The following is a 17984-nucleotide window of genomic DNA, read 5'->3' on the forward strand; positions in this document are numbered from 1 at the left end:
AATTGTACAAAGCTGAAGCTGAACTCTGAAGCAGACAACCCGCGAGTGGATCGATTTATTGTCGAAGCGATGGAGCATTCACTCTGCAACCCACCTGACATTCTTCCTTCCGTGTCTCCTCGTCTTCTACTCCACAAAACCACTCTTACCCTCCCCTCCATAGCAACCCCAATTTTCAAACTCAATAATGGCCGTCCCCGTCTCCAACCCAGAATGTCTCTCATCACCAAGGCCGCACCACCGAGTCCCAAGCACCATCAATGGCGTACTAGAGCATCCGCAGCTGATTACGCGGCCTCGGCCGCAACGCCAGAGATTGATATGGCGAAGAATAGTGATGGGGTATGGGCTGCAAAGCAGAAGAAAGTGGTTGTTCTGTGGGACCTCGACAACAAGCCCCCCCGCGGCCCTCCCTACCAGGCCGCCATGGCCTTAAGAGAGGTGGCTCAACGCTTCGGCGAAGTTGTTGACATGTCCGCCTACGCCAACCGGCACGCTTTCATTCATCTCCCTCAATGGGTCCTCGAAGAACGCCGCGACAGACGCCGCATGGACATCCTCGAACGCAAGGCCCTCTCCACCCCTGCTGAGCCCTACGTCTGCGGCGTCTGCGGTCGGAAGTGCCGCACCAACCTCGACCTCAAAAAGCACTTCAAGCAACTCCACGAGCGCGAGCGACAGAAGAAGCTTAATAGAATGCGTTCCCTCAAGGGCAAGAAGCGCCAGCGTTTCAAGGAGCGATTCATCAGTGGGAACCACAAGTATGAGGAAGCTGCGAAGTCTTTGATCACTCCTAAGGTTGGGTATGGCCTTGCTTCGGAGCTTCGCCGTGCTGGGGTTTTTGTGAAGACTGTGGAAGATAAACCCCAGGCGGCCGATTGGGCGGTTAAGCGGCAGATGCTGCATTCCATGAGCCGCGGTATCGATTGGTTGATTTTGGTTTCTGACGACTCTGACTTCTCTGATATGCTCAGGAGAGCTCGGGATTCTGATCTGCGAACCGTTGTTGTGGGTGATTGGCAAAGGGCTCTAGGCCGACAAGCTGATTTATGGGTTCCTTGGTTTGAGGTTGAGAACGGAGAGGTGGCGGAGGAGGACTTCATGTCCGTCGGCAGGAGGACAGATGAGTTCTCGGATGAGGATGATGATGGTCTGCTCTCCATAGCGTATTCTGATGGAGAGAGCTATGATGGGAGCGATTTGGATCGTATTACAGATGAACTTGTTGTGAGAGACACTCAATTCGGTAGTTTCAGGATTTCGGCTTTTTCTGAAGGGGAAGAGGAGGATTGGGTGACGGAGTGAGCTTGGCGAGGGAGGTCATGGTCTTCTTGATGAGACGGATTTCTTTTGGGTGTAATTAGTTTTAGGAAACAGTGGAGGAAGATGGGTGCTTCTTATTTAGCAGAGCCGCAACAGGTGTTCCTCTGGTCTTTCTGTGTATACTCTGTCCATTCATTCTGGTTCAATACTAAATTAGATTGAACGGTTTAGAATTTAGATTCCAATATGATATAGGAACTTGGGGAACCAGGGGATTTCAACAATAGAAAAGACTTCAAGTGACAAACAATGGGTGCAGGTCCACTATCTCTTTCTGCAATTATACAATATTAATAACCGGGTGTTCTTGAGAATGTAGAAAAAATTTTGACCGTGGTTAAGCTGTTTTGACTGTGTTTTTGGTTTTTAATTTTGTTTTCCCACCAGATCAATTTCCAAAGTTCAAAACTGTTTTTCCTATCGAAGGCCTTTGCTGAAGTTTGAACTTGTCTGAATTTTGGTTGCAGTTCTTCAAATCATTCCAGTTGCAGTCACCAGTTTTTTGAGAATCTACCTCAATGTTCCATATAAGTTGAATACCATATTTATATCTCTGTAAATGACATGACATTGTGTATCCTTCATTGACCTTTGTTCATTATCAACTGTCAATTTAGTTGTTTCTGCCTTTATGTAAGGGTCCCAATATGTCAAATGGTTAGGTATGTGGTGGTGCCGCGGTGGTCATTTATGTGTTGAACAGGTACATAGACATCAGGGGACGACGTAGTGGAACTAACTTTGCTTTCTGGTTGCTTCCACAAATGCTACTGGACATTGGGAGCAAAGTTGTGGAATCAACTTGCATTTTTTGACTTGTTTCCACAAATGCTACTGTTGAGAGGTGTCTGCTGCAAATGTAGCTTCTTCTCCAGTTGACCTGAGGGTTATGGATAATCAGTTTAGAAGACTTTCTCTGGTGCCAGATTGAAGTTATAATGTTACATTCATGATTTTCATTGTCGCTGTTGGACTAGTTTCTTCATGATAGATGTAGAATTGATGTTTACTATTTGGATTGGTCCATCTAAAATTGATTATTGGTGGACATTGGCTTTCAGTTCCATCTTTCTAGGAGATATTTAAGTTTAGTTTAGTACAGATCAAAATGTTGTTTATATACATCAACATTTTGCCCTTTCTCGGATTTGTAGTTTTCATGCCTATCAAATGGAAAATACTTATTCTTGGCCTAGTTCCTTGTTTCCTCCTGTACTTAAGGGCCATCTTTCTGACCAAGCAATGAACTTGTTTAATTTTTTGGGTCAATGACAAACCTCTATTCTCTGAGGTCCTTATCAATTATGTTGTTTATATACACCAACATTTTCCCTTTCTCAGATTTGCAGTTTTCCATTAGTTGGTTGCATTCTTCATGCATATCTTGATACTTATGGTTGAACTGCACTCCATTTCGCAATATGGAAAATACTTATTGTTGGCCTAGTTCCTTTGTTTACTCCTGTATTTAAGGGCCCTCTTTTGGACCAAGCAGTGAACTTATTTAATTTTTCGGGTCAATGACAAACCTCTATTCTCTGAGGTCCTTGTCTCTTACAAACAACCGTGAAGGGAGGTCCATTTAGTGTATGAAAGATTTCTTTTGGAAGTTCATATGTCAGACATTTGGTCTATATTGAATCAGAAGTTCACCTTGGTGAAAGAAGTGAAAAGAAATTTTTGTGGGATAACTAGCTGAGGTTGCTGTAATTGTTAGAAGGGAGCACTAATGTAAAGAAATCATGCAACAGGAGTTGGCTGTTAGAACTTTTTTTGTCCCAATGTCTCTTTTCAAGTGTTGGACCGTCTTATGGGGATATGTCCGATTGGATTATGCTATACCTCTTTGCAGCACTGGTGTTTGAAGAGGAGAACATTCTCTGATAATTGTAGCTTATCAAGCTAGTACTCCTGGTATGGTGGAACACGAATCATTGATGGTTCAGAGACCTTGATGTTGTTGATCCGTCTCCAAGACATGAAGTATCACACACCAGAATTTTTTGGATCTTGCAAAAATTGGGTCCATTTGTTTTTTATCTGCTCCGTTTGCACTGAAGAAGTTTATGGGTGATCATCCATCTGTGTCAACATCAACAGATTGGAGCATTAAGGCAAATAGCAAGAACCAATTGCCAAGACCATTCTTTTATTTTCCCTCTAGCAGTGATTAGGCCTACTGTTTGCAAGGTAAACTGGTATCACTTGACATTTGTGGGCAATATTATTGGAACTTCTTTCTGGTCACTGCTGTTGGCTGTTTTGGGGGGAGGGGTGTTGAGGGGTGGGGTGGGGAGAGAAAAAGGATGTAGAATAAGTTAGGACAGTTTCACTGTAAGGAGGAAGGTGTTGGATATTTAATAGTTGCTCCTCCTTTAGAAGTTGAAGGGTGCCTTTTCCTCTTTTAGCTGGTTGTATTTAGCCACTATCCATCATCCAATGCCCAATTTGTGGACTTTTAGCAGCCAATTGAAACAGTGATTTCAGGTTGGAAAGGTGACATTCAATTAGAACCTCATTGAGGATGTGGCTGGGAACTGATGCCTATTTAAGAGTTAGGCATAAGTTTCAGTGGTGGTGGATAGGATCTTATATACCTCAAGGAGGAACGATTTATTTGATGGTCTTGTTTTCAACAAACACAAAGAGGAAAATGTGTTGCATCCATTTTAAAGTTTTCTGAATAGTTCATGTTCAAAATTTTTTTCTTTTTTTTCTGGATAGTTTGGTGCTACCTTATGCCTACATTTTGGATGATATTAGTATTTTTTTTTTTTTGGGATGCAGGGATGGTATTAATTGCTAACAGCACCACTTGTGACCTTCTCTATCATGCCATGTCATCCATTTTGTCATTCAAGGAAGAATGTTGTGGAGAATGGTACCTTTTACCAGAATCTGGGGGTCTTTGGTCTTTTAGAGAGTTATGGAAGAAACTTCTTATGGTCACTCATACACCATCCCAAAGAAGTTGGAGTTCTATGGGCTATATTCTTCAGAATTAGTCATGTTCAAGAAGATAGGATTTATTCTTCAAGATATTGGTTAAAGTTGGATTTCTGGAGGGCCAAATGTTGTTACAATCCTCTGAGGTTAATTGTATAATGGTAAGCTCTCTTGAACTGGAAAACACTGCAACTCTTTGATTGTTTCGAACTTTCATTCACCATTATTGTTCTTTTATTTTAGAATGAATTGTTGGCTTTATCAGAAAGAATGAACCAAGGGAGCAGCTTTCCATAACTAGTGAGAAACCAAAAGAAGACAAATCATCTGCCATCTAAACTTGCAGATCCAAACCTCCACTAGAAAATGATATCTGCTGTAGAGGCCAAAGATCTAACTTTGCCTACAAACGTGACCAAACCTCCCAAGGTTTGTTATCCACAAACACTACCAACATGGTCAAGAATTTGTTGAAATTTTCCTGGGCTCTCCAAAAGCTCCATGAAATTCAAACCACTAGGCAAAATCCATTCTGAACACCCCCCCCCCAAAAAAAAAAAACCCATAAAATGAAAACTATTTAGAATTGGAACCAAAGACATTATTTGGCAGAGGAAGAATGCAGGAAAGATGGTCAACTGGTTTACCTTCTTGTCATGCACAATTGAGTGACAAACATAAGGCAAAAGAAATCATCACACTTGTCTCGTCTGATACTGACTGCTGTAAGCACCTTTTATGAATGATTTCCCATCTCAATGCCTTAGCCATGGATGGGGTGGGAAGTTTCCAAATGGCTTTTCGAAGGAACAGTCTGCTAGTATGCTCGGGTCCTCAAAGCATGAGGTTTCCAATAGAGCATTTTTGTTTACTGGATTTAGTACTTCCATTTATATGAATTCATTCTTTCTTTTAAGTTGTTATCCCTTTCCTTTTTAAATGTTTATTTATTTATTTTTTTAATTGTCCTCTGCTTCATCAACTGCTCTTTAGTTTTTTGGGAAAGAGAAAAAAGAAAAACCACAAGCCCATGCTGTCTAGCTTCAAAATGAGTTTTGCTTAATTTATAGTTGTGAAAATTTTCCATACTTAGTTGAATGTCTTTGATCTGATTGTAATGATTCAGTGTCTAGGATTGTATTCTTAGATGAGTCTAAGGAAGATCGTTGATCTTAACCGGCAACTCTCTTTGCAGTTTTCAGTATGTATTGTACGTATGGGTAGTGCTCAACACCAGTCCCACTCACTGTCATTAAGAGCGCATAGAGATCCATTTCTGAAAATATAAGGGACCGGTGTTGAGCAATGACCGGACATGCAGCGGAGGAGCCAGACTCTTTTAGCATTGAGGTAGTCAAAGGAGTCAAGCCATTCAGTAGCACTACTTGCCATTGTTAGCAAGAGTACCTCCTTAATGCATGTATGGGGTCATGAACCTCTGAACTCTTTCTGACCTCTTTTTAATTAGGTTATGTTAAAGAAATAGCAAGGTACATGGCTGGCAAGAGTAATGGCATATCAAGGGTGAGAAAAGGCATGTGGTTTGTGTAATAACAGATATTGAGTGTATGCATCATGCTAGGTTTATTTATTTATTTGCAAACCCATCTTGTAAAGAGAGAGATTTATGAATCCTCAGCAAGCGAAAAAGGAGCTACAAAAGGAATGAGATCCTCTGGAAAAGAGGAAACCCATAGCCCTTGCCAAGGGTAAATCATTGCCCATTTAGCAAGATAATGGGTATGAACGTTCGAATCTCTATATACAAAGGAGAAATAACAGAAATCAAAGGAGCTCTAAATCTTCTTGAGATTCTTGACCACAACATAGATCTTCATTACCTTCAGTATGTCCTCATTAGCCAAAAAACAGACTAGTAGCTCGCAGTCTGAGTGAGCTACAATGGGATCTGGCTCAGACGTGGCGAGAGCTGGAGGATCCAGCCAGCCAAAACAGGGTTGGGGGGGGGGGGTTGGGGTTTGTGTTTGGTTATTTCATAGGGGGGCCACCTGTGAAATGACCCAAACACCCCTCATTTGGCTGGGCTGGATCCTCCAGCTCCCGCCATGGTTGGAGGAGAGCCAAATTTGCTACAATGCGCCAAAGACCAGCACTTTGGGCTCTGGCTCTCCTCCAGCTGTAGCGGGAGCTGGAGGGTAAAAAACAGGGGGGGGAGGGGCGCATTTGATTTCCACCTGTGAAATGACCAAAAACCCCCTTATTTTGCTGGGCTGGACCCCCCAGCTCCCACCACGGCCAGAGGAGAGCCAAATTGCTCCAACAAGCGAAGAGAAAGGGTGAAGATGGTCCATGTCAACACACCAGATATTTCCGGTCAACTAGGATCAGACTTCTCATGCCCATTGCCTTAGGTTTTGTAAAGAAAGTGGATTCTGAAAATAGGAGAAGGCAATCTAAACTGTTGTCTATGCTTGGTGAGGTAGAAGCTTTTTTGTTTTTAATCATGGTGGACTGCAGCTCCTAAGTTCATATCCAACATCTTTTCCACATTTTGGTTCACCATAGCTATCCATTTCCAAAAGTTGGATGTTTCCAAATCTCCCAACACCACATCTGCGTGTGTTGCAAAAACATTCTTCTTTCTATTCACCTTAAATTAGGCAAACCATGCTTGTTGGGCATGTGGGTGTTCGTGTAAAGCATCTTCCACTGTCTCTACACTCTCTCCATGACATGGTAGAGGTTTGAAATAATTCCTTTTCCTGTTTAAGGTTGACATGAATTGTAGTTTTGTTAACACATGCTTTCCAGAGAAATACCTGAAATATTCCAGATATGGAATCCATGGATCTTCCCATATAAGTGAAGAATCATACCATTGCCAATTACCCACATCAAGTGTTTTTGGAGTAGTTTCCAATCTTTCGTAATGCTTCGCAGGGCCCACGACAGCTGGCCCGCGGCTAATTGTTTCTTGCAAAAGATTACTCTTATCTCTTAACTAAGGATGCCCTAAAGGTTACTTGAGTTCACAGCACCAGATATCAAAGAGGTCATTCACTTTGAGCAGAGGATAAATAGGGATGGTGAGAATGTGTTGCCTTATAGAGTCCTCTAGATGTAAGGACACTTCCTTTTTGAACTCCATTAATTAGGGAAGAATCCTTTAGTTTTCAAAAATGCATATTCCCCCATTCCGTTAGTCTAGGACTAACAACGTTAAAAGTATGTGATGAAATGACAAAAATGTCCTTATAAGAGGGGGAAAAAAACCTGCAACTCATCTTCCCCAAACGATTTGGGGAAGATGAGTTACAGGTATGAACACCATTGGGTTTTTGAGGTTTTAGGCCTGGATTCACAAAACAAACCAAATCAATCCCACATTCCCTCAGTCTAACTTCCATCTATTGATTTTAAAATTAACCCGATAAGCAGAAACCCTCAAACATCAAGAGAAAACATCAAACACATCCAAAAAATAAAAAATAAAAAAAAATTATTCAACAGAGTAATGAAACTTAAGAATTGGAGACTAACCCAGAAGAATGGAGAACCCAAATATCGATATTTTGAGATCCATTCCTCTCTGTTCCCCTAACCACTGTCTCCAATTTTTCAAGTTTCACAGAAAATAAAGAAACCCAGAGAGGGAGGAGGAGGAATGCAATAGTTCAATTTATACACACACAGAGAGAGGAAAGAACACAGAAAAGTACTCTCCACGTCTTTCAACGACAAAGAACTCTCTACATATGGTACCCCCTATGGGCTTGCATCTCTCTCTCTCCTTGTCTTTCTTTTATTCTTTCTTTTCTGCTCTGCTTCTTTCAATGATCAATCAATTTTTTTGATGAGTCAAACTCTTTTGACTCCGTGTTTATAGATTGGAAACAAATCAAAATACCTAACAAAAAGGAGACTTTATCAGTGTTTCAGTAGAAACTAGGGTTTCTTGGACCTCTGTGACGACGATTTTGTCGACCTTCACGGCCAGTGTTTCTGGTTCGTTATTTGGATTTTCTTCGGGTACTGCAACTGCGTCCATGGTAGAGGGAGCTATGCCGGAGGCAGCCATGATCATACCTACAATTTTGCAGGTATGATCTGCTGCTTCTTATATTTTATCCTTTCCTTCGTCCTCCCAAATCTAAGGCTACAGATTTTTTTTTCTTGCAAAATTTGGAATCTAGGCCTAAAACCTAAAGAACCCGAAGAACCCAATAGTGTTCATACCTGCAACTCATCTTCCCCAAACGATTTGGAGAAGATGAGTTGCAGGCTTTTATTTTATTTTATTTTATTTTTTTTGTAAGAGCATTTTTGTCATTTCATCCCATACTTTTAACGTTGTTAATCCTAAATTAACGGAATGAGAGAATATATTAATTGTTAAGAACTTCAAAGGGGCACGCAATGTTTTTTAAAACTGTGAGATTTTTTTATAATTACGTCAAACTTCGGGGAGGTCCGTGGAAAAAATCGTTTTTTTAATGAGATGCAAACCATGGTTGTTGGGCAAGTGGGTATTCGTGTAAAGCTTCTTCCACTGTCTCTACACTCTATCCACGACATGGTAAAGGTTTGAAATAATACCTATTCCTGTTTCATGTTGACATGAATTGTAGTTTTGTTAACACATGCTTTCTAAAGAAATACCTGAAATATTCCAGATATGGAATCCATGGATCTTCCCATATAAGTGAAGAATCATATATACCATTGCCAATTACCCACATCAAGTGATTGTGGAGTAGTTTCCAATCTTTCATAATGCTTCGCAGGGCCCACGACGGCCAATCCGCGGCCAATTGTTGCTTGCAAAAGATTACTCTTATCTCTTAACTAGGATGCCCTAAAGGTTACTTGAGTTCATAACACCAGATATCAAAGAGGTCATGCACTTTGAGCAGAGGATAAATAGGGATGGTGAGAGTGTGTTGCCTTATATAATAACCAAAGTTTCATTCAATCTGATTATATGCTTTCCTCATATCAAGTTTAAAAGATGTCAAGTGCCCGTTGTCATTCTCCTTGTTCATCACATGATGAAATAATTCACGGGCTATCAACACATTTTCAGAAATATTTCTTCCTTCAGCAAAAGCAATTTGGTTCCAGGCTTTTGGGATGGCACAAAAATATTTTTCTACCTAATCTAATCACATCAACAAAGATTAATGGCTTTATGTCTCTTTTTGTATTGTAGTAGGTATGATTATATTATGTGCATCTCTCTCATTATGTAGGCTTTATCCTTAGCTCTTTTTTTTCTTTTTTTTTTTATAATTTTCTAATAATTTTTATTTATTATGAAATATTTCTAATAAATTTGAGGGAAAAAGAACACTGCCTGGTTGTGTTAGCCTAAGTCCAAACACAGACCCCTACAAAATAAAAAATCCCCCTGATTGATACTCCTACATGTGCTCCCATTGATGCAAAAGCCACGCGACCAGGCAACATTCCTTTTCCCTAAATTTTGTTGTTCATTAAACAATCAAAATCCATCTTAAGAGATGCTATTGACTTCAGGCCATTGTTCTATTTTTGGGGCTCATCATGACTCTCGAAGAAGTTATAATAGTAAAACATAGTTTCTCTTCATCAATGGTGATAAGAGAATCTCTTCATCTGCCCCTTCTAATTTAACCAAGAAAGTTATCTTACATCATTAGCAATGAGTGGTGGAACTTGATGATAAACTTAAAGTCCAATCATAAAATCACATCATCGTTGATTACGATGCTCAGGGTGAAGGAAAACTTTATCCGTAATAAGATTGATCAATGTCCAAATTCTTGAAGGAATTAGCAGCGTGAATGCACACCTGTTGAGTTGTGAAGTTTTGATGCAAGTATAGTAAAATAAGGAAAATATCTAATTAGCTCCCCGTAGTAGTGCAGGGGCCACGTAGCCTGACAACGATCTTCTATCCTTATAGGTGAGGTAGGAAAATCACAACTTCAGCAGGCTAACTCCCCACCAACCAAACATGGCCAAAGTGAACTTGTACTAATTATTGTGTACAGTGAGGATAAGGATTGGACTCTCATGTTCACATTATGGGGTTTTAATCTTTCCTTTTTATGATAATGGTTTCGTTTGCTTGCCGTTAAAGAAGTCTCATAAGTCATAATTCCATCTTCTATTATTAATTATCAGGCCGCCTCTCTGGTTAAGAAAGGATTATTCCTGCTTTCTTAGCTTAGAAGGAGTTCTAGTCAAACTGTTTTTACAATTTATAAAAATTTCAATCATGATCTATAAATTGTTTTTTTTTTTGTCTGTCTTTGGCATTATTTAGAAGAGAAAACAAAAATGAATTCAACAAAGCTTTTTCCTTTTCTCCCCTTAGAAAATATGTGGGTTTGGTTTAAAAGTAGAGAAATACATTAATTCTCAACGAACAAAGCAGCCAATCAAGAAGAGAGGGTCCAAAGAAGATAAATTCAAAAGTTGATTATAATAGATTATGCTCCCCCCTCTCCTCCAAACCAATATTATTTCATTTTTGACTTTTTCAAGTTTAAGGTTTTAATAGATGGACTCTGAGAGTGATCTCACTAAGCTTGATTTTTCTCCTTCATTAAAAAGTAAAAAAGAAAAAAAAAGAAAAAAAACACTTATTACAGGTTTTTTTTTATGGCCCACATATTTTTCTGGTTTGGTCGGTGACTCGGTGGTCCAACAATGGAATCAATGAACTATTTCAATTTTTTATTTTTATTTTTATTTTTTTTTGGTTTGGCACAGTTTTGGTTGGCAAAGTCAACTAACCATGAACCCCAAGTAACAAACCCACCTGAGTTATGATCCTTAATCACATCTAATTAAAACATTTGGTTTAGATACATAAGTAGTGGTTGAATGAGTCTATGAAGGCCCCCTTTGTGGGCCCATGTCATCCATATTGATTAAGAAAAAGGGAATTATTAGATTAGATTACCCAAAAATAGATTTCAGTTTACTAATTTCACTTAATGTTTTGTGTAATTAAAGCAGAGGGATTTATATGTTGCCTGTCTATATTGGTATATTACATGCCAAGCCAATAGCGGACAACGAAATAGTATATTTAATGAGAGAGAAAAGTGGTCCACATATTTGACGAGACAGACAGTAAGAGAGAAGTATACACTAACAACGTGTACTTCCTTTTTATTAAATTAAATTATTCAGATTTTATATATGTATTATTGGAATAGCTTATATAGTTGTCGTTCGTTCTACGCAAACCTTACTTGAATACATTTTTGCCTCCGACTATCATAAAGAAGATGAAAAAAAGGTCCGAAGGAGATGTTAATTGTGTGTGACAGTCATGCTATAATTCTCTCTTCTTCCCTCGAAATTGTTATGATCATCTGCCACACCTATGCTCATATGATTAATTAATCAAAACATTTTCAATCATTTTCATTGCGATGATCGAATAAAGGTGAGGGGATGTCGTAGAGTTGTCACTGTTTAGAATAAGGAAGAGGTTTTCACATGACTCCAATGTAAGAAAGAACATGCACGTTACACCAATGAAGGTTTAGAGAATAATATCATCCATATGGGGTCCACATGAGACCCACATGATCATAATTAAATAGGGAGTGTTTATGTGGGCTCCTCTCTCTATTATGTGAGAGGGATATATAGAAATCTGCACAAGGGCAGCGCATGCTTCCTTTTCTCCTAGAATAATTTGGTAATGTAGAACCAATTCTAAAATAATATGATAATTCTTCTTTCTATTAAATCCGAAGAAAAAAAAAAGTAGGATTTTTGGAACCAAGATAAAGGACTATGAAGTTCCTACATTGGTGAACAAACAAAACAATCTCTCTCCCCCCACCCCCCAAAAAAAAATTCTTACGGAACAAAACAAAGGACTGTGTTTTCCTTAAGCAAGGGTGAATGTGAATCATCTATTAACCGTGGAACTTTAGATCCATGCAAGAAGATATCGAGAGAATATTTTAAGAAATATACTAAAACCCTATAGGGTTTGTAAACCATATGATGATGTGATGAACCTTCACACCAAATGGTGAAAGAAAAATCTCTCTCAAATCAAAACAAAACACAAAACAATCCACAATTTTGTTGGATCACTGAAGGCAAAGAGGCCACTTGCATGGTGGACTAGTGGGTGTGTCATTTGGGAAAGAATCCAATGAACCTAAAAGCTAAAAATAGCCAAGGAGAGAGGTTCTATTTTTATCTGTGGACCCCAGTTTTTCAATTATAATTAATTAATCATTATCACTTCCTACATGTATAGTTTATATATATATATATATATATATATATATGTTAATTTATAAAGTCGGCAAGCTTCATGACAAAGGTTTATGAATTAAATAATTAAACAACTTAATGGGGTTTGGATGGTTTCAATCATATTTTCCATCTAAATCAATTTCATAGGTCCAACTCCCACACTCCCGGGGTTATCTTTTAGGGTTCTTAGGGTTCTTACAATAATTAATTAATTAATACTTCTTTTTTTTTCATTTTTAGCAATTTAGAAGGGATGGGGGGGGGGGGGGGAAATTATTGGAGTAGGGTTCCTTCCTACCTTTTTCCACACGCTTACTATAATTTTCTATGTGATAGCTTTGAAAGTGTTTAAAATTGGTGCATGTATCTTCCATCCTTTTCAATCAACTCTGTTTATTTTTTCAAATTCAAGTCAATCTAATGTTTCTCCATTCATTATATTGATTCAACATAAATAATTGAAAGATATAAATTTTTTTGAAGAATTAATGGTAGAATAGCTATTAATGACCTTTGAAAAACAAAGGAAAAATCCAATATATGATAGGTCATCTTGTTGAAATTAGTTGAGATTAGTTATAGAATTTGACTTTTGATCATCCAAATCACAGTTTTAGTTCGCACTATCGAATTTGATATCGGTCGATACTAATACAATATCGACATTTATCAGTTAGTATCAACTATCAGCCAGTATCAATCAGAATCAGCCAAAATTTTAAAAAAGACCATTTTTTGGTCGATACCAATGATACATATCGATATTATATCAGTATCAATCATGACCAATACCAATATAGATCAATAGCAAAACCGATCTGCTACCTGATACCCGAAATTTGATCTAAAGAGAAAATAAAACTCTATCTATCCAATGGTCGGAATGTCAAATCATCATAATTACGTGTTAAAAAAAAATTAATGAACATGACAAACATAGGATTGGACTCCTCTTCTTAGAGGGCATCCTCAATGAGTGGACACGCACCGAGATATATGCAGTGCAACCGAACGAGCCATTGGATGCCTCATTGGGCATTCATTGGGCGATGCCCTTCAAGGAGAGGAGCCGAATCCAGAAACATATCGCTACAACTGACATGTACAGACACATTTTCCAATACTAAAAGATCCTTTCATAAGGGCATGAAGCCAGGTAAACTTTGATGACACCTTTTTTATTTTTATTATTAAAAGAAAGGATAATATGCGGTCATATAGTAAGGTAGTATATGGTTTCAATGATGGTTATTGATTGGAATTAGTCAGCTCCATGGAAAAGTTTTGCACAGCCAACCATAGCTGTAACTGGTTATAAGCTTTATCACCACTTCCAATAATCATGTGCCTCAGTCTGGACCTTATAGAGTGGGCCCCATTTTGAATTATATAATTTAAAATATCCAAAAGATTAAGAATTGTCATTATAATCTTGTCTCTAATAATGTGTCAAGTTTAACCTAAAAATATAGGTTAAGAATTGGTATCAAATTGGTTGATACATTCGATCCATATCAAGGGGAGGCTAACTCAAGACCGGCCGTGGCAGAACCAGTTCGGTAACTCAAGAGGAATAGGACCCAAAATGTCACCTCAAAGGCCGAGTCTACCATGCAAGCCTGAGGGTCCAATCATGACGTCATCCGCAAGATCTACGTTAGTCTATCACTAAAAGGTCGCAACTGGATGTACACCAAAGATAGGACTATTCCAAAGAGGTATAAGTCTAACCAAACTCAACACGCGAAGAAGACGCTTAGGAAACCTCTTCCCTACTAGGACTCTACATCTCATGATGAACTATTCCAAGTACAACTCTAGTACTCTACTACGTGATGATCTACCCTACATAACACATTCATCACCGATGAGGACTCCACACCGCCATACTCAATTATAAATACTCAAGTATTCCAATCCATCATTCATCTTGAATTCCAGTAATTCATCTATTGCTAAGAGAGATCTAACTTAGGCATCGGAGAGTCCTAGGCTAGAACCACACCGGTTCTCCCTTGTCCATGACGTCCTTTTGCAGGTAGCGGCACTCGAAGGACCTACCGGAGATTTCCTGACGCAACAATTATCAGCCAACGCGTCAACATCGATACCAATGTAGATCGATCGTATATCAATAAATGACTATTATCGGATCAATGATACGGTACAGACAGTGAGTAAAATAATCGAAATCCATGCTGGTATTGGTAACTTTGAGGGTAAAAATGGCTGATAAAGACCAATATATATTAATATTGATATCGATTTTAAAATTGACCGATGCCCAATCCAATATAGTTAACTAAAATTGTAACGGTGAATGATTGCTTTTATCCACCAAATCCAATATTGTGATCAAGTGGTCATGGATTCGAATATGGAAAATGGAAATAGTCTCGTTGTGAAGCAAGGGTTAGGCTGCGTACATTATGACCCTCTCCAAATTCTTAGAGTAGCGAGAGTCTTGTGCACTGAGTATGCCCTTTATTACTTTCCCCTATATGTTGGAGGTGTGCAATCTAATTTTATTTTTTTTGTTATCATGTAGAAAAGAAGTTTAGAAAATGATGTGGACTGACCACATGTTTAAATTGAGACCAAGACTTAATGTATCATCTCATTTATAGGCAGTACCAAGTTTTCTTTAAATCATAGAAAGAAAAAATTGCCCGTGGCAATCAATACTTTGTCAATGAAGAATAAGAGTTCATTGATGGAATAAGAGTTTTATCGTATGGTCACATCATCAGTGGATTAAGGATTCTTCTTTTTCGATTGGTGAAGAAAAACTTTTACTCGATTAAAACTTAACATATAAGTAAGGAATAATGAATCACTTTAGATTCAAAATATCAGCTTTCACATGAATCACAATGTGACATTCTCCCATAAAATTTTGGTAAAAGACAAAACCTAAGAGATTATCTATCTATAGTAGTTCTTAAGTAAAATGGGACTGAGTTTAACATGAGTTTGTTTATATATTAAAGACTTTGATTGATTTAAATAGACCAACTCAGTAGTCTACGTGGCAAAAGAAAAGAAAAAAGTAGACAATAGTGCATAAAATTAAAGAGACATGGACTTTGGGATTGGAGAGATTTTATTCCTCCCCCCATCTCTATTAAATAAATTAATTAATTAATTAATTAAACATATATTATAAATTAATATCAACGAAATTGGATTGGAGGAAGAGAAGGCCGGGGGGTGAGCAGTTGGAAGTTGGGGATTTGTCTTGATAGAAGCTTTGAAGAAAGAGAGAAAGATTCCAATTTGAAATTACAGAGAGAGAGAGAGAGAGAGAGAGAGAGTTTAATAAAAATAGGTGACCAAAGCAACAGCAACAGCAGAGGAACCACCAGCTCTATTGTTGTTGTTGTTGTTTCCACTTCTTCTCTCTCTGAGTGGTCATTGCGTAGACGGAAAGTCACTCTAAAATTAGTGATTAGTCATAATCCCAAACCTTCAAAATTTCACACGCTCCCTTTTTCATCTTACTCTTCGGAGTCTTATCACTTCCACCTCTCCTTCTCCTTCATCCAATCATTCCCACCGACTTTTCTCTCTCTAAATTTAAGGAATATTATTTAATGGTGTGCGAAATGACCGTTACATCCATCAGAACTCCCTTGGAATGGATCAGGGTTACAGTGGTCATTTCGCACACTCCTATGTCAGGGTATAGGAGTGATGTGTTTGACATGACCGAATGGCGTTCTTTTTAATAATAACAAAATTTTTATGGGATTGAGTTTCCCTAGATGGATAAGGATTTTCCTATGTATTTCTCTCTCCTATTAAGGGATATGCCATTTTATAAGAGGGAGGAGAGATAGAGAATGTTTTTTCTCCTTAAAATTATAAGGTGAAGAGTTCTCTATAGAGGAGTGTACCGCTGATATCCAAACACGAAGGGAATGAAATGACTACCCCGTCTCCATGAAAGGTACAAATCCCAACCCCCATGATACCAACGCATTTGCTCTCATAGCCCCCATGCGTGCGTAGGGGCCACACTTTCCCCCAAATAACCCAAATTGTAATTAAATTGTGACGGAAAAGAGATCACTATCTAGTCGTGTAACATCTACATCAATGTGGAGGCCAATAAGAGGATGCGGAAGGGATCAACCTGAGTGAGAGGGGATTGAACGGTAAAATTATATAATCCTATGTCTAGAAGTAGGACCACACAACTAGTTATCTTTTTTCCCCTAAGAATAAGTTGGTAAGACATTCTTGGACTGATAATCATCGATCTAATTCCGTTGAATCTCGTTGAATATTTTATCTGAGGACTACGAGGTGATCTCTTACCCCGCCGGCCCGCCCCCACCCTCTCTCTCCTTCTCGCTGCCTCTTCATTCCTCTCCCCTCTCTCTCTCTCTCTCTCTCTCTCCTTTAAATCTCCCTCCCTCGCCTCTTTGCATCCATCTCACTCCGCTCTCTCTCTTCTCCTTCTGGACCTATATATCTCTCTTCCTATCTTCTTTCTCTTGTGTTATGTCTCTTTGCATTCCCTTGGTATTTTTTCGTTGGATCAGGATCCTCTCCAATGCACATCCGACGACTAGGAACACCCGGGCATATACCTCAACTCAAGTGTGTATGCAAATAGAGGGACTGGCACACTAGAGAGGACCTCTCTCCCTTTTTCTTTACTGGTTTTTGATTACCTTAATGTTTGGAAATAGACGACTAAGTTAGATTAATTAGATATCAAATCTATGATTATAATTTAAAACATTTGAAAGAATTGGCAACACGTACGTCTTGCCACCGCCCATCCTAAAAATATAATAATAAATAATAATAATAATAATAAACCTGTATAACAATAATAATTGAATAATCTAAACTAAATAAACATAAAAGGGAAGAACAATTGAACAAATCGACTACTACTACCACCTTTTTTTGTCCCCCATAGAAAATTTTTTTGGGTCCCCCATAGAGTTTAATAAGTAGTAATTAACAACCTTCTCCTCCTCAATCATAATCATAGTTAGCAAAAATAGGAATGGTAAAAAATCAAAATCTTACAGTACGGATTTTAATCGGTAAAAAATTACAAAAGGACGATCAAATAAACAGTAAAAAAAACAGAGAACGATAAAAAATGAAAAATGGACAGTATGAATTTTGAATAATTATATTTCAAAAAAACAGCACTACTCTCATATATATTGAGGAATTTTTTTTGGAAACATGTTTCTAATTTCGGTGTCCATGCATTGACCTTGTGTTGAAGGTGAAATCATGAAAAATGTAACTTTTCGATAGTCATCTTTACATCGGTGAAAGAATCAGGCCAATCAAAGTTCGGGAGAGAGAGAGAGATATGGTCAATTAAGTAAACCATTGTTCAACAAGTCCAAAGTCTTAAAAAAGGGAAACGTAGTTTAAACGCATTTATAACGAGAATGCTTGATGTTTGCCCTTTTTTTCCCATATGTTTAGGAAACATATGACAAAAT

At 38.3% G+C, this 17984-nt stretch overlaps 1 protein-coding gene across 1 annotated transcript; it reads left to right on the forward strand.

The window, feature by feature from the left end:
* Nucleotides 1-1793, forward strand: LOC122662617. The gene has a single exon (XM_043858301.1). It carries the CDS (start codon nt 70-72, stop codon nt 1303-1305), a length of 1236 nt encoding a protein of 411 aa, XP_043714236.1. The 5' UTR covers nt 1-69; the 3' UTR covers nt 1306-1793.
* The last annotated feature ends 16191 nt before the right edge of the window (nt 1794-17984 follow it).

The sequence above is a fragment of the Telopea speciosissima genome, chromosome 5 (assembly GCF_018873765.1).
Source record: "Telopea speciosissima isolate NSW1024214 ecotype Mountain lineage chromosome 5, Tspe_v1, whole genome shotgun sequence".
NCBI classification, from domain to species: Eukaryota; Viridiplantae; Streptophyta; class Magnoliopsida; order Proteales; family Proteaceae; genus Telopea; species Telopea speciosissima.

Excerpts from the sequence above, each read along its gene's own strand:
- LOC122662617 (XM_043858301.1), top strand. The coding sequence starts at position 70 with ATGGAGCATTCACTCTGCAACCCACCTGACATTCTTCCTTCCGTGTCT.